Genomic DNA, 18,440 nt, shown 5'->3' on the forward strand with positions numbered 1-18,440 from the left:
CGGCAGAGGCCCAGCGCAACCCCACCTTGCGCCTGGCACTCCCTGGGGCTCTTACAGGTATCAACGAATTTAATGCTCTCGACCGCCCCAGGAAGACGGCTCCGTCATTTCCCCCATTTTACAGATGAGAACCAGGGAAGGACAGGCTGCTGCGAGGCCGCCGCTTCCCTTTGTGCGCCCTCGGCCAGTCCTTCCGCCCCTCCGCCCCCACCAGGAGCCCTGCCCTTGACTTTCTTAGAGGCAGTCTTGCAGGGTGATTTTTAGATCTAGCCGCTGGGGAAACACCTACCACACGTGTAGAGTCCAAGGCCCAAGGGAACTGATTGAGCGGGACCGGGACCGGGCCTGGGCATGTGCATGTTTCACCGACAAGCCAGGGGATTCTGATGAAGGTTGAAGGAGTGTTTCTTCTATCCAGTTCCCTTTAGCAGTTAGGGACCTATGGGGGAGGGGGGCGGCGGCAAATAATCCAGCAACACGGGATCTGCTTCTCAGCTTACTCGCCTTGTTTCTCAGAGGTTTCACATATACTAGGAGAAAACTTTGTCTACACTGGCGGGGCCACTCCCGGCCACCCTTCTGAACCCCCAGGGAACGCTTCAACAATGCTTTTTCTAACTCCCTAAAACCGTGTATCTGTCAATCTTCTCTGAGTCATCTCCCCAGCAACCCACAACACATTTTTAAACCCAGCTTGACTTCCCTTTTTTGGCCTGAGTAACTGAATTGCTGTCTATGTGTGTCTGATGAAGGAAACTATCTGCCCTTGCAAAATATAATAGAAGGCGGCAGCAAGATACTGACCCCAATCACATAATATATTCAAAAGTCAGCTGTGTCCAATTCTGAATTACCCATTTGGGATTGCCCCTGTTTCTACTTCCCCTCCAGCTAAACCAATCATGCTTTCTAGTTCTGCACTTAGCAGGCCAAGCTCCTGAAACACATATTGACCATATCAATCCTGCTGTACCCCCAGTTGTTGTTTTTTTCCCCTAAAATATTTAAAGTTGTCTGTGCAGCAATTGCTTTTATCCTTTGGTGAGCATCAATGTTAGAACTTCATCAAAGATGAAAACGTTGGATTTTGAAAAAGAATGGTATTGGTTTTAAGCAAACGCAGTTTGCAGATGGTCCAGGGCTTAGGGTGACTCTGCTTACAATTTTCCAACTTTATGGTGGTGAGAAAATGGTATGCATTCATTAGAAACCATACTTTGAATTTGAAATTTCAACCTTACCTTTGGCGCATGATATGCAGGTATGATATTCTCTCATGATGTGGTACAGCGAAACCCAACTCTGGTCACCAGCGATCACAAGGGTAAACAACCCATGATCGACAGTGTACTGAGTGGCCAGGTGATTCCACCCTATTGTAGGTTCATGGAGTATTATGAACATGTTCTTCGTAGGCTAGGCTGAGCTGTGATGTTCCGTAGGTCAGGCGTATTCGATGCATTTTTGACTTATGATAATTTCAACTCAAAGACGGGTTTCTTAGGATGCAATCCCCTCCTAAGTGAAGAAGCATCTGCACTCAAGCAGGTAGTGTGCGCTATGAGGCCCTTCAAAATCTGTTTGGGGTAGTCAAATAAAGGACTCTGATGTGGAACAGTTTTCTTTTGCTTGCTTGGGTTGGTCAGTATGTTAAAGGACATGTGTGCAGTGATGAAAGAATGATTCTACAAAAAAAAAAAATGTTTACTGGTATTTTCCTGTATTTATAGGTATAGGAAGAATGCCTATCTTTTCGCCTATTACTTAATCCAGTTCTGTGGCCACTCATGGATATTTACAAATATGACAGTCCGATTCTTTTCATTTGGAAAAGGTAACACTCCAAAACTGACTTTTAATATTTGTTTTCACCTAGTCCTGCTTATATTAAACGTCTATGAACCTCACCTAACATCCTTCGCTTCTCTAAAATTTGTAATTTATATTTTCTAGTAACCATGCTTCTTGCTTATTGCAAAAACCAAAACCTTTTTGGGGAAAGGGGAAGGTGAGATAAGGGAATGGGGTCTGATGTGGCTCCTTTCTGAATAAGCAGAAAACAGACATGGCGTTGGGGCAGTGACATTTCATTGTTGCTTTTCAGTTCTGCACCAAACCTGAGCAGATCTGTTGAGTTTTGAGGACATTTGTAAATTCCAGTATAACATTTTATGCAGAGAAATCAGAAAGTAATCAACTTCTTCTAGTGTTTTTTTTTTTTTTTTTTTTTTTTTTATCCCCCAGGTTTAGGGCAACTGCAGACGACTAGTAAGTGAAGTACAAACTCTGTATTCACCCGGCCTCTCTTTGGTCCCCTTCAGGAATAATGTGTAAATGATACACTTTGTAGATGACTAACCACTTTTAGGGGAATTGGCATTCATGGGTTTAAGTCATAAACTTCCTCCGGTTTCCTAAAGCATAAAGACACTTTAAGGATTTCAAATTTTAAATAATGAATCACTCAATGACTGTCAAAATAACATTCTCTTCATGTTCCATCTTCACATGGGTAAGTGTCATCACAGTTTACAGCTGTTGGGTGATTTGACAATTTGAGCAACTGCTGGCTTCAGCTAAAAACAAACATGTAGAATATATCTGGGAAAAGTCATGCTGTGCTCATCAGTTCCGACTTTTGTATCATAAGGAAATTAATCTACTTCTGAGGTATCATAAACTATTTTATGTTGCTTTTTCTTACTGAAAATATACAGATAAAGTCTTATCATTGTCAAGAACCTCCAAAGATACAACCTAAGGCTTGAGTTTCAACTGTTGAGTGTTGAGTCAAGTAGAGGAAAACACCGGTGACGGGAGAACTTCCATTATATTGATAGAAAAAAAAGCCATCAAGCCTAGGCCTTGAAGGTTAGCTGAGCCAGTGTGGACATATCACAGGTTATTCACATGAGACACAAGTTATGTGGCTTTCATGCTGCCTTGCCTTTCCAGGGAAAAAATGTTGCCTCCGTCAGCAGTGTATTTCTTTCTTAATTATGATCCTGCTGTTTTATAGAGGCTACTTATTATTAAAGAGACACAACCGATTCACTTGGAGGCAGACTGAAAACAACTAAGTGGGGGCTCAATACAATTCCTGAATCGATGTGTAAATTACTATATCAGTCCCTCAACAGCAATCGAAAACCCTGAACTTGTGACACCTGCTACCTTCCACCCTCACAGAGCAATATGGTTGGTAAATGCTCGGTTACAGCAAGTGCTGGGCAGGGGATGAGAGCACGGGCCATCTGTGCTTCAGGAATCATCTCTGAAATGGGAAGGATGATAATAGTGTCCACTCATGGAGCGGCCGAGAAGAAAAGCCCTCAGTTAATGCTCAATAACTAGAATGATCTCTAGGCAGTAAAGACAGCAAAAATCTTCCCTAGATGTGTCTAAACATAGCAGGATTTCATTCTAAAATTAAAGCAACTAATTTATCCTGTGTAGAGGCACATTTGTTTCCCATTCATTTCAGCTCTAAGTGCAGTACTTCATTTGAACCCTCTGCAATGCAAATTTCAAAAGTTCTGACCAGGGACCCAAGTTCCAGTGTTAAAATCGAACAACACTAGAAAAGCTCTAACAAAGTACGTATAGGAACTGAATGCTAGACCCACGTGTTGTTTGATATGACATCACTTGCATAAAGCTTCTCTGAAACCATATTTTTTTCCTTGTCTTTGTCGTTTTCTTATTTGTTGAAAAGCTCTGAGCACAGCCGTATCTTCTTCAACAAGTTCTCCTCAGTTTGCACTTGAGGTGGTCTAGATTTCAGCCTGCTACTTTTGTATGGCATTGCTTTACAATCTCCTATGGGGAATGGATACTGTAACTTTGGCCATGTAGCCTTCTTTCTCAAGTTTTTACTTTCTGGAAGAGGTGCAGCTACAGTGTACTACAATATGAAGTGCTTTCTTTGGTTGTCTTGTAGTCTTAGTCATTCAATAGCCTATTTAAATAATTTTTCACATGCACAATGAAAAGAAAGCGAATAATCTCCATTTTATTTCAAAGTGCTGCATACCTTTGAGTTACAATTTAGTTTTTTTCATATGTTTTCTGTACTTTTAATGCACTGGACACAGATTCAATGGTTGACACTTTTTATGCTATTGGACTTGTGATGAGACTTTGCCAATCCATTTCTCTCCTGGAGTTGCTGCACATATATGTTGGCATTGAATCAAACCATCTTCTCCCAAGGCTTTTGCAGGTAGGTTTTAATCACATTATGAATATTATCAAAGAATGTGTTTCATGTTTAACTTTGTTCTATTCATAGTCTCTCTTGACAGCAGTTAAAAAGCCATACCACCTCAATCCTCTCCTTGGAAGAGATTTCATAGTCACTTCCCACCCTCACTATGTCACTGCTTGGGGTAGTATAAGACAATGGAAAGAATAGAAATAGAGCCGTTCAGACTTGAGTTTGATGCCTGGCTCTTCTACTCACCACTGTGGGGTCATATCACCCACACCACTGGGCTGTTAAGGGGAAAAGACACTACACACAATACCTGGCAAAGAGTAGATGATTAAAAAGCAAAACAAAGTTTCCTTCATCACTATCCAGAGAATAGACTACTCTTCAGCCATTTCTTGTTCACTCACCCACTTTTTGTGTTTTAAATTTATTTTAGAGTTGTGGGGTACATGTGAGGATCTGCTATATAAGTAAATTGGATGAAGGTGAAGTTTGGGCTTCTAGCAAGCCTTCTCACCCCCCAGTCATGAACATGGTACCCAGTGGGTATTGTGTTCCTCTCACCTTCTCGTCCTCCCTCCTTTTTGTTAGTAGTGCTCAGCATCTGTTGTCCTTGCCTTTGTGCCAGCATGCTCAATGTTTAGTGTCCACTTATGAATGAGAACATGTAGCATTCAATTTTTTTTTTCTGTGATAGTTCACTTAGAGTGATGGTCTCCGGCTGCATCCATGTTGCTGCAAAATACATGAATTTGTTCTCTATAGTGGTATAGTATTCCATTGCATTCTCCCACTTTTACTAAATACAAATGGAAGAGGAGATCATTTATGTTTATCTAAGCATCAACTTGGGATCACTCAGATGTGGATTCAAATCCCAGTTCTACCTATTACTAGTTGATACATTTAAACAATTCATTTAATCATTCTGAATCTCATCTTCTCATGTGATATGAAAATAACATGTTTCTTATGAAGTGACTGAGAAAATAGATGGGATAAATTCCTGGCACTTAGTTAAAAGCAGGATACTTGGTAGCTATTACTACTATCTTAGCTATTATTTGTTCTCTCTACCATGCCTCTAACTCTTGATGACCATGTTCTTTTTAAAGGCAGGTGGAAAGAAGATGGGAAATTTACTGGTAGTGACTCAGCATAGAAAATCATTGCTATAGTAAGGAAAATACAATTTAAAAAGAGGTATTTTTCATAAGAATGGAAAGATAAGAGTTAGGTGGCTATATGCACATGTGTTTAAAATCTACAGAAATAGACCGGGCTCGGTGGCTCAGCCTGTAATCCCGCGCTTTGGGAGGCTGAGGTGAGTGGATGACCTGAGCCCGCGGGTTCGAGACCCACCTGGGCAACTTGGCGAGACCTCATCTCTACAATAAATCAAAAGTTAGCCGGGCATGGTAGTGCGTGCCTGTAGTTCCAGCTACTTGGAAGGCTGAGGCAGAGGATCGCCGGAGCCCAGCAGGTCGAGGCTGCGGTGGCCAGGAGCGGCCACTGCACTCCAGTCTGGGCAACAGAGTGAGACTCCAACTCAAAAAATAAAATAAATAAAGAAAATAAAGAAAATAAAATCTACAGAAATAGGTACCTACATAAATATAATTTTAGGTAACCCCAAGATAAATTTGAAAAATGGATAAAGAACTAAATTTGACAAATTCACATTGTAAAAATAATTAAAATGCCAGCGTCTAATTGTATTGCCGGCATCTAGTGAAGTGCCTAGGATGCAAATGTACACCACAAATTTCTGTTGAATGAAGGTGTTGCATTGATCCTTGTATTAAAATTTGTTTAAAATACCATGAAAACTTAAAAGATTTAAATAGCAATATAATACTAAGGAGACTTTTAAGAACTCAGCATTAAAAGCCTATGAGATATTTTTAATTTTACTTATTAAATAAAAGCAGAGGAATAGTATTCATTAGGATAAAGACATTTAAAGTGTTGAAATAGCAAACGTAAAATAAAAACAGTGCAATGGTGGATAAACTAATACCATGGTAATTAGGTAACTAAGACCTAGATGGAATTCCCTTAAAATATTTCCCTACAAAATAAAAGGGGGTACATATCTGTCCCAGAGCAACATATTATTTGAGATCAAGATTATTAGTGTTTACTACTTATTTAACAGTGTGCTGTACTTTGAAACAACCAAAGTGCATACAGTGTTAGCATCCCATAATGCTAACCTTGGAGAACAGAATTAACAACCTGGGTTAAATAAAAGTTGTATTCTGTCATCTGGGATTATTTTGCTTGGAGTATGCTTAAATTCATTAACAATCTAAATTGTATTTTCTTTTGGCATACTTTTAAAAAATAATGTATTACTTTTTAAAGCTAAGTTGGCTAATACTAGTTTATTGGTAAAATACCATTTTCAAAATTAAGAGTAGTGTTGTTTTAGTTATTGCCAATGTAAGGAATGCATGCAGTGAGAATAGGTAACTCTGTAAAAAGAAAACTGATTGGGAACCTTGAATATGCCTAGTAATTTGCTTATATTATCTTGGTTTGCTTAATAATAGAAATTATTCTTTCTTGGAGTTCCAGAAATTCTAGACTATATGTGTGATTTTAATCACTGCTAATGAAAATCTAATGGCTTATAGAAATATGATCACTGTAATCAAAGAAACAAATCTTGGTTTGGTTAAAAATAATGGAAAATAGACACTTTTTATTCAAAAGTGACTCAGCAAAGTCTACTGTTAATGGAGCTGAAATGTACCTTAAATCTAGTCACTAGGAGAGATAAGTCAGGGATCACCATGTTAGGAAAGACAATCCCATTCTCATCCTTGGCTTGTTATTATCAGTTTTTGTTATGTTGTTCCTCTTTTGAGATTTTATCTGACCTCTATTTCTTTATCATCCTTTCCAAGGCTCTCATAATAGAAATGGTGTTGGAGAAAGCTATAGAAATAGTGCCATTGTGTCCAAAGTTTCATTTTCTCCCCCCTTTCTATTAGAATTCTGCAAACAATTAGAATTCCCTTATTATGAGATGACTCTGTGGTCCCTGCTTTAATGAAACAAAACTCTCAGGTTGTGTAATCATTCTTGGTTTTCCTGTTTCCCCATTTTTAAGTGAAGAAATTGTAGTTAAGAGAGTGGCTTGGCTGGGTGCGGTGGTTCAAGCCTGTAATCCCAGCATTTTGGGAGGCCGAGGTGAAAGCACTGCCTGAGCTCAGGGGTTTGAGACCAGCCTGGGCAACCTGGTGAGACCTTGTCTCGACAATATATCAAAAATAAGCCAGGCGTGGTAGTGCACGCCTGTACTTTCAGCTACTTGGAAGACTGAGGTGGAAGGATCACCTGGGCCCAGCAGGCTGAGGCTGTGGTGGCCGTGAGTGTGCCACTGTACTCCAGCCTGGGTGACAGAGTGAGACTCCAACTCAACGAGAACAACAAAAAGAGAGTGGCTGAGTTACTTACATGATAATCATAGTTAACTGCATATAGTATTGTAAAAAATGCATGGTGTCCAGCTGCTTTTAAGTAGGCTGAAAGCCATGTCCACACAATTCTGATGTGATTTTGATATTACCTTCAAGAGATGCTAAGTGACAACTGGATTCTCTAGTTGGGAGCTAGACTTTCAAAATAATTAGATAAATAACTAGTTCCAACAAGCAGTAGGAACTTATGCGTTAGTGAGCAATTAGTATTACATGTATCAAGTAGTTGTGGTGTGTTTATGGCGGTATGTTTGTTTTCTATGCTTTGTTCTTTGTTTGAAATGTTTTACATACCAGTCTTTATTTTGTCATCTAGGGAAAAGCCTTATAAATTCCTCAAATTATACACAAAAGAAAAAAAGGAAAAAAATTGACCATAAGATAATAATCATTTAACAGAGATGTTTATCTATATTATATATTAATAATCTATATCTAAAAATTATACGTATATAAAAATTTTTATACTTAGAGGAAAAAGGCAAAACTATAACAGAAGTAGCCATTTATAGACTTCCATTTTGGAAATAATTGCATGCTAATTAAAACTACATAAGAAAACAGTTAACTTTTGAAGTTTTAAATTCTTAAAGTGGGAAAGGAAAAAGGTCCAAAAGAAATGTATAAGAAATGATGTAAATGAAAACTAGACAACCCTTCTCGCTAACCCCTTCCTCCCAAACGAGCTTGCATATTTTATTAGCTTAGAAAAAAATGTTGAATGGGAAAAATAGTTGATTTCAGTAGATTTAATAAAAACAACTTGACTTTCATGGAATGGAAATACAACCACCCTGAAATATTGATTTTGAAGGGCTTTGCTCAGTCTTTACTTGTGCAGAAACCTGGGAAAGGGATTTTTACTGCCAGAGCTTTAGAATGTTTCAACTCAAGGAGAGGGGAAAATAGTCAAAAATTAACTTGTGTATCATAACATTAGACTGATATCCCTTGTAGGAAACCCTCAAAATAATACAATTCACTCCATCACCTTTTAAGAAATGCTTTAAATGCAAATATTTCACTTATAACTGAATTAAAATGATTCAATACATATCCTATCCTCTGCATTATAATAAACACTGCTGAACATGTATTCGTTTTACACATTTTCTCCCAATTTTTAAAATTTATAAATCAAAACACTAGGAATTATTACCCTCAATTATGGTGCCTATAAAAATTCCCTTTATGAGTCCAGGTTGCATAAGCCATTTCTGTATTTACCAATAACACTTCCTGCTTCTGATAAGGGCAAGCAGGGATCTGCTTGCCAAAAATCACTGCAAAGGTTTTACAGCCACAGACTCTTAACAGATACGAAGAAACCCCCAAGGGAGAGTGTCTTAAAGTCTTTTAGGAAAACTGCCAGGTTTTACCCTAATTTCTTTTTACCTGTAAAGCAGGTGCTTATTTGCATTGCTAGACTAAATCATCTTCTGACTTTCCATAAAAATCACATAGATTTTTCTCTCCAGTCTGAGCTGGGAATAAGCTTATATTGTTGGAGATAAAACTACCATAGACAGTGTTAAGCTGTAACATTCTCCAGATTTTGAAGACTCCTGAGACTAAATGACACATCCAGTTCACGCTTTAGGCACGATTTTAGATTTTTCTTCTATTTTTTGCATTGATTCATGTAGTTCTTTGGTGTGACAAGTACAAAGTTATATTCGTAGTGTAATTTTACAGGTACTAAGATTGAATTTTTTAATTCACTGGTAGTCTTTATTATCTATGTGGAAAAATGTTTTTCTGTAAATATACTAATCACCAAATTATATTTATTTATTTTCTTAATAATCATAGGTGACTGTTTTAGGGTTTTATATATGCCAAATACTTTTCTAAGTCCTTTACACATATTAAGTTATTTAATCTTCATATAATCTCTGTCCTGTATATAATTACTGTATAATAGTCGATACTAATTATTATCTCCAGTATATTGGTTAACACAAAAGTTAAGTAAATTATGCTATAGGTCTTGAATGTTATAGCAAAAATTAAGTTATGTGGCTGTTGAGCTCTCAACTATTATGCTACATTTGTTTACTGTTTATTTCACCAAGTATAATATAAATACTTATGAGGGCAGGGACTTGGTCTTGTTCACAGCTATATCCCCCTGGGACTAGAACAGTGGACTAAATTAGTATCTGTTGAGTGATAAACAAACAAATAAGTAGAATTATTTAAATGTTTTTGTATTATAGAAAAAAATAACAAGTGGTTTTTTAATAGATGAAGATATGTTCTCAAAAAAGTTCACAACCTTTGAAACAGTCTATCATTTTAGTAAAATAGTAGTCTTTGAGGCTAAAACTTATTTTCAGATTCTAGAACTTCTCCCTATGGTTGAAGAGTCATTTTTTCTCCCTTCCATAGCTTATAAATAAAGTGCTACCTACCATTTATGAAGTAACAACTTAGTTTCAGTCATTACTTAATGTGGAGTTTTAAGATTCCCAAATAGAACATAAAAATGCAAAGTATTTTTATTTTATAGTTGCCATACCTTTGAGTGGACTGCTTTATCACCATGTTTAGTTTAGCCCAAGTTATAGGTTAAATGATAATTTTTACCTTTTATTCTACCTGTTTGAGTTGCACTAAACTTTACAAGACCATTCGCTAGTAATTAATCATATTTTCATAGAATTTGTTAAAATGACAAAGTGTTAAGTTCTCCCAAGTGTAAAGCTCTAAATAACCAGTCAAATGATCATATTAAAAATATTAAACCAGGTTCGGTGGCTCAGCCTGTAATCCCGTGCCTTTGGGAGGCTGAGGTGAGTGGACTGGGTTCGAGACCCGCCTGGGCAGCGAGACCTCATCTCTACAATAAAATCAAAAAATTAGCTGGGCGTGGTAGTGCATGCCTGGAATTCCAGCTACTTGGAAGGCTGAGGTGGAAGGATCGCCGGAACCCAGCTGCGGTGGCCGGGAACAGCAACTGCACTCCAGTCTGGGCAACAAAGTGAGACTCCAACTCAAAAAAAAAAAAAAAAAAAAAAAATTAACACATTTTAACAGATTTTTTTTCCCCCTCAAAGTTATTTTGGTGGTGATTTAGAAAATCAAGGAGGCTCTTATTTTAAGGCTTAATTTTTAAGGAGAAGCTTTAAAAATAGGCTATAATGTGGAATTAGGCACTAGAGGAACCTATGGTGTAACCAAAGTGAAAAAGTTTTAGTGTTTCAGGGATTTGGAATCACATTGTCTAGATTTTGATTTCAGACGTACAGGCAACTTTCACTTAGTGAAATGCATCTTTTGTAAAAGGCAGATAACAAAAATATCACCTCCTTCTTAGGGTCTTTATGGAGATTAAATGAAATTGTGTATGTTTGAAACCTGACACAAGAAGATTTTCCTATTGTATTGCTATTGAATGGTTAAGTTAGAGTTAAATAACCATCAGATAATTTGTTAACTAATTAGATTGACACTGTATATAGGGTGAGTGTTCGCGTGTTTTTATATGTATTGTAGTTTGGTTTGGAGGGGCATGTTGTTGATGGCTTCTGTGCAACTGGGATGCCATCATTAACATGTCACAGACCCTCAAAGGATGATTTTCAACCGTGAATTTCATTGTGCAGCTCCAATCTCTCTTTCTTTTAGCTGATTTTCTCCTTTGTCCTCATCAACTAAGGGGCATATTGTTATTGATATCATAGATAGCTTACAACTCTGGAAACAGGAATCTTAGAATATGTATCTTTCCAGGTCTGCCATTAGCTTGGGAAGTCATTGAACTTCTTTTTTTTTTTTTTTGAGTTGAAGCCTCACTCTTGTCACCCAGGCTGGAGTGCAGTGGCACGCTCATGGCCACCCCAGCATTGACTTGCTGGGCTCTGGTGATCTTCTGCCTCAGCCTTCCAGGTAACTGGAATTACGTGCTACCACACCTGGCTAATTTTTATTTATTTATTGTAGAGACAAGGTCTTACCAAGTTACCTGGGCTGGTCTCGAACCCACGGGTTCAGGTAATCCACTTGCCTCAGTCTCACAAAGTGCTGGGATCACAGGCTGAGCCACCGAGCCCAGTCATTGAACTTCTTAGGATATGTATCTTTCCAGGTCTGCCACTAGTTTGGGGAAGTCATTTAAAGTCATTTAAGTCATTCTCTGGTTCCCAATTTGTATGTATAAATAAATAAATAAATAAAATAGGTGGAGTTTGGTTAATATCCAAATGTTCCATCTAGAAGGGAACCCTAGATCATCTTATCAATAGTCATCTGTGCAACTAGAAATCTGTGTTGTATGCATGCATGCATTCATTTATGTGTATCTCCTGAGATTTTAAGCAAAACTTGGTTTTCCTACTTACCAGGCACTGATCACATGTAAGATTAGGTAGTGCTTAAGTACCTGTTTGCGGTAAGATCTTGTATCTGAAGGCTAATAGATATCATGACAGCAAGGTTGGATCATTCCGTGATTACAATTACAGTTCAGTAGAATTCATTATATAAAGTAAATCAAGAAACTTGGGTATTCTATTATAAAGAAATAGAAAAACAGCTGTGTAAGTAGCATCCATAGGTTTGAATCATATCTCATCTCCCTTAGCCAAGCAAAGACCCTCTTGACTCACTACTGCAGTTATAAACATGCTGATGATATAACTTATACATGTGGATGCTTAATCATGTGGCCCACTGTTGGCAAATCTTGGATTTCTCTGTCCTAGGTGTTTTTCTAGGACAAATAGCTTGTGATTCTAAGTCATCCGAGTCTTTTAGTCTTGATCTGCTTTAAAAATAAAGACAGCTATTGAAAAATATATAGTAATCCTCCCTTTCCTTTAATACCAATGTGCCCCTTCAATCTCATGTATATTCTCCTTTGACTGCTGAGAGCAAAGTAAAATGTTCTATTAAAAAACACATAAAAAGCCGGGCTTGGTGGCTCAGCCTGTAATCCCGCGCCTTTGGGAGGCTGAGGTGAGTGGATTGCCTGAGCCTGAGGGTTTGAGACCTGCCTGGGCAGGTGAGACCTCATCTCTACAATAAATCAAAAAATTAGCCAGGCGTGGTAGCACGCACCTGTAGTTCCAGCTACTTGGAAGGCTGAGGCGGAAGGGTCGCCGGAGCCCAGCAGGTCGAGGCTGCGGTGGCCAGGAGCGGCCACTGCACTCCAGTCTGGGCAACAGAGTGAGACTCCAACTCAAAAAAAAAAAAAAAAAAGAAAAACACATAAAAATGCAGAATGTACAGGGTGTGCTACTATAAGAAGGTATTTATATTTAGGATGGGAAAAAGGGGTGTTTATTTTTTGAAGCTAGTATTTGGAGCTAAGCCAAAAATGTGTGCAATATCAGTGATTTATAAATGCTTGCTGACTTGGAGTATATATTCCAAGAATGTGTTGAATTCTTTCTATTTTCCACTAGCTTATGAGGGTTAGAATTATATTACTTCCGTTACCCACCCCCCCAAAGAAGCTACAATTTTTCTATTGGATGAAATTGAAATTTCTCAGCCTGTGATTCAAAACCTTCACAACTCAGCCCCAAATACATATTCAGTTTCACCTCCTACTACTATTCCTTTCTATGCAGCCTACATTCTAGACCCCTGGTGGTTTTCATTACTCCCCAAGGTACCCTGCATTTTCACACCTCTGCCTCTTTTCTCAGGCTGTTCCCTTTGCCCAGGACACCCTTTCTCGTGTCCAATCTGCCTGGTAAACTTCTATTTTTCAGTTTTCAATGGAAATGTTGCCTGTCTTCATAAATCTGTCCACAGTTTTTTCCCCAGCCACAAAGGGTCTCCCTCACCTGTGCTTTCATGTATAGCACACACTGTGCAGCTGGTTTTTGATCTACATTCTCCCACCACTGCTGCCCTCCCTGGAGCAAGGACCACGTTTATGGCATCTAGTACACTGTGGACACTCAATGAAAGCTGGCCAAAGTGAACAAAAATGTGCATGTGGCAAGAAGAAGGGAAATATCCTGATTCAGATACAACGTGTTATCTTTCACTTCATTGTAAATAATTTGGAAAATACAGGAAAAACAAAAAGGAGGAAATGGAATTCGCCCATAATGGTACATATTCTCAGAAGTTGTCATTGTTAACAGTTTAGAATATGTATTTCCATATTATTTTGCTAAAGCATAATTTTACAAGGAGATATGGTTTTTAAAATTAGAACATTACCTATATGACCTAACAGATGATCCTAATCTTGACTTTGCTGTTTCTTTGTTAGCTCACAGAGAGAATAATCATCCTTTTTGTGGTGATCACCAGTCAAGAGGAAGTTCAAGAGAAATATGTGGTGTGTGTTCTATTCATCTTTTGGAATCTATTGGATATGGTTAGGTAAGAAGGCAAAAAAAAAAAAAAAAAACCTCTTAAAACAAGACCAAATTACTTTCTACAATGAAACCAGTAATAGCTGCTTACATTTGGTTACTCTGAATGAGAGAGAAAAACATATCCCCTTTTCAAATTATTTTATCTTGATATGGAAATGTATTTTTAGTGCTTTCCATAATGGGCATATCAAAGATAATGAAAACTTACCATGGTATCACAAGAGCAAATCAGTGCATTCAGGTTTCCACAGAAGGCTTGGCATAACTCCAACTTGGAATAACCCTCACAGCTGTTTGCTAATGAAAGGCATTCCGTACAATTGTTCTAGTACATGTTGCTTTAATAAGAAAAGCAGGACTTTTATTATATCATTTTCATAATTTACAAAGTTAGTTTCTGGGAACCCAAGAATATTTGAAATGTAGGGTGTGTGTCTCTGGAAGAAAATGCTCTTCAATTTCTATTTTTGTATACAATTCCAGTGGACTCAAATAACACTGAAGTCCTCTTGTGGAATCCCTGGAAACCTTTACTCTAGTCTTCAGAGTCCTTCTTAATTCTAAAACTTTGCAATGAGTTGTACCTAGCCTTATTTCTACTAGTAGAGAGTTAAAAAAGAGTATGCCCTTTGTTCAGTGAGCCCTTACAGCTCATTTTAAGGAGGTGTCCGAACGGCTAGGTCAGCTTTCACGAATGAGAACCTTCCCTCCCACTTGAAATATCTGGGTGTGAACAGGCAACAAAAGATTCCGGGTTGTTTTTTTTTTTTTAAGCTGAGGTTATGTAAATTCTTTATTATACTGTTGATCACTTAGCTGGATTAAAATACAGAGGGTGCCAATAAAATGTATACACATTTTAAGAAAGGGAAAAAAATGCATTAGCATTGTAATAATCAGCATACGCTGATAACAAAGATGAATACAAGTCAGGTTTGACTTCTGCCATTACAAGAGGTGCTCAAAGTGGTTGCCATCAGCATCCAGACACTCCTGATCACTGTGAACTACTGCAGGACTTGTTGCTGTGTGAGGCCCTCAGGATCTTCCCTTGTGCACACCACACACAGTACCATGCAGCTCAAATTTACCACAAATACATGCAGTTGTTAGGCATGTTGGAGGTTCTATTGCATAATCACACCTCCATTGTCATACTTCCATAATATTCTCAAATTTCAAATACCACTTCAAAAATGGTCTCGTGTTCCCCAAATGACTACCGTGCTTCTGCTGTTTTCTTTGACTGTCCTGCCTGTTGCATGACACTAGCATTCATTTGATTAACTTCATATTTTGAGTGAACATCATACTACACGTTGCTACCATAATTCAACTTCAAATATTAATACATAGATAACATCTCTTAAAATTTATAGACATTTTTTCAGCACCTCGTATGTCTAAATAATAAGTTGAGTCCTAGAGTGAATGAGAATGAAATATTTTGTTGGATTAAAATGACTATATTTCTTTGTATATATAAACCAGAAATCATTTCTTGTTTTTTAACTGATAGTTTTATAGACTTGGGGCAAACCTCTTGGACTTTTGCAGCCCGTGACTTCCTATTCAAGAGACACTGAAACATCATTTGGGACTGTAGCTTTCCAGTATATTTTTTATTTTGACACTTTCAGTATTGATTCAGTCTCTGGTAAGCTCAATAAAACCATTAGAGAACAAAACAACTTTTGCATTAAAAGTGGTAGCATGCTTTCATGGGAAGACTTTTGGACAGAGGTTGATCTCCCGGATGAAACTCATTTCCACTACTTACTTACTTACTAAATGATCGTGGGCAAATCGCTTAATCTTTTTATTTTAATAACAGCTTTATTGAGACATAATTTCTATGCCAAAACATTTACCCTTTTAAAATATGAAAACTCAAAGAAACGTGCAACCACGATCTAGTCTGAGAATGTTTTTTTCATCACCCTCAAAAGAAACCCCATACACATTCTCAGCCTACACTCCATTTCCTCTTTCCCCAGCCCCTAGCAACAACTCACACGTTGTCTCTATGGATTCGCCTATATTTCATATCATCCAACATGTGACAGTCTTCTTTTACTCAGTATAATGTTGTCTAGGTTGTAGCATGTATACATGTTGTATCATGTATCACTACTTCATTGCTTTTTGTGGCTGAATATATTCTATTGTATCTACATACTACTTTCTGACTATCTGTTTGTCAGTTGATGGACACTTGGGTTGTTTCCAGTTTGGGCCATGAAGAATATTGCTGTGAATATCACGTACAAGCTTTTATGTCCACATGTTTTCATATCCCTTAGGAGTAAGATTCATGAGCATGTAACATTTTGAGTCTTTTTCTTTGTATTTATTTTTCTCTTTGCTTATTTTTTTATTTTAAAAATGTGGGGTACAACTCACAGGTAAAGTTTGGGCATCCCTTTAGTCCCCACTTCAGCTTGTTTGAGATCAGGTACCCTTATTGATGTTATGTGCCCTCCCCCCATCAGTGTCCCGCTACTGCCAATCCCTTTCTTATTGTATTATGGTAAATGCTCAGGGTCCACTTATGAGTGAGAACAGGTGGCATGCAGTTCTTTGTTTCTGTGATAGATCACTGAGTACGATAGACTCTAAATCCATTCAAGTTGCTGCGAAGTCCATAATTTTGTTCTTCTTTATGGCTGAGTAATAGTCCATCATGTATATGTACCACATTTTTTTTAAAATGGGGGTAGAATTATCTTCCCTAGCTATACTGGAATGACTTTTTAAAAAGTAAAGACTAGGGAGATTTATCAACCTGAGAAAGGTATCTATGAAAAAAATCCACAGCTTGCATGATAATTAATGATGAAAGGCTGATGCTTTCCTCCTAAGAGCAGGAACAAGATAAGGAAGTCCACTCTAGCCACTTCTATTCAACATTGTACCAGAAGTTCTACCCATAGTCAAAACAAAAATAAAAAAGATATCAAAGGCATCCAAATTGCAAAGGAAAAAGTGAAATTATCTCTACTGGCAGATAACGTGATCTTACACACAACAATTCATAAGGAATCCACTAAAAATGAAATAACTAATATACAAGGTTAGCAAAATTCTAGAATATAACATCAATATATAAAAATCAATGATATTTTTATACACTTGCAATGAACTATCTTAAAGTTAAGAAAACAATTCTGTTTACATAGCATCTAAAAGAATAAAGTATCTAGAAGTAAATTTAACAAAACATACGCAGGATTTGTACATTGGAAACTACAAAACTGTTGCAAAAATTAAAATTCATACATGGAAAGACATCCCACATGGGTTGAAAATTAATATTGCTAAGATAGCAATACTCCCCAAACTGATCTGTAGATTCAATGGAATCTCTATTAGAATCCCAGCTGACTTCTTTGCAGAAATTGAGAAGCTGATCCTAAAACTCAAGGAACCCAGAATAGCCAAAATAATCTTGAAAAAGAGCATATTTTAGCCTGGCCTGATGGAACATGCCTGTAGTTCTGGCTACTTGGAAGACTGAAGCAGCAGGATCGCCTGAGCTCAGCAGGTCAAGGCGTCGGTGACCGTGAGTGTGCCGCCGCACTCCAGCCTGGGTGACACAGTGAGACACCAACTCAAAAAAAAAAAAAAAAAAAAAAGAAAAAGAGCATATTTGAGGGACTCAATCTTCCTAGTTCAAAACTTACTACAAAGCAACAATAATCAAGAGTGTGGTACTGGCAGAGGGATAAATCATGAAATAGGATTGATAACCCAGAGACAAACTCACATTTTTGGTCTATTAATTTTCGGCAAGAATACCAAGACCATTCAAGGGAAAAGATTACTCTTTTTATACATTCATATGCAAAAGAAAGAAGTTGGATCCTTAACTCATAAAACTATTAATTCTTAGGAGAAAATATAAGGGTAAGTCATGATGATTTTGGATTTGGCAATGAATTCTTAAATATGACACAAAAAAACAGAAGCAACAACACTAAACATTGATATACAGGACGTCAACAAAAGTGCTTCTAAACAGAAAACGAATACCCACTATTCTAATAAAAGAAAATAATTGGATACCATTTTTCACTTAGATTGGTAAAGACAAAAAATTTGATAACATGTCATGTTTAGTGAGGGCCTGCACTGTTGGTATATATTACATATAGTAAGCATACACAGAAATGCATAGACAAAAGCATTTCTGAAAGAATCCATAAGAAATTGGCATTGGAGCTGGGCTCGGTGGCTCAGCCTGTAATCCTGTGCCTTTGGGAGGCTGAGGTGAGTGGATTGCCTGAGCCCGCGGGTTCGAGACCCGCCTGGGCAGTGAGACCTCATCTCTACAATAAATAAAAAAATCAGCCAGGCGTGGTAGCGCATGCCTGTAATTCTGGCTACTTGGAAGGCTGA

At 37.7% G+C, this 18,440-nt stretch overlaps 1 protein-coding gene across 1 annotated transcript in view; it reads left to right on the plus strand.

Moving 5' to 3' along the window:
* The window catches only part of HACD4 (3-hydroxyacyl-CoA dehydratase 4), a 25,387-nt gene that overhangs the window by 553 nt on the left and 6,394 nt on the right, over positions 1 to 18,440 (plus strand). The window contains exons 2-4 of the mRNA XM_008058564.2: positions 1,731 to 1,834; positions 4,095 to 4,222; positions 13,934 to 14,046. Coding sequence (XP_008056755.1) covers positions 1,731 to 1,834; positions 4,095 to 4,222; positions 13,934 to 14,046 — 345 coding nt within the window. The remainder of the gene's footprint in view (positions 1 to 1,730; positions 1,835 to 4,094; positions 4,223 to 13,933; positions 14,047 to 18,440) is intronic.

This window comes from Carlito syrichta, unplaced genomic scaffold (genome assembly GCF_000164805.1).
Source record: "Carlito syrichta isolate Samal-C Ts95f unplaced genomic scaffold, Tarsius_syrichta-2.0.1 Scaffold303429, whole genome shotgun sequence".
In the NCBI taxonomy this organism is placed as follows: Eukaryota; Metazoa; Chordata; class Mammalia; order Primates; family Tarsiidae; genus Carlito; species Carlito syrichta.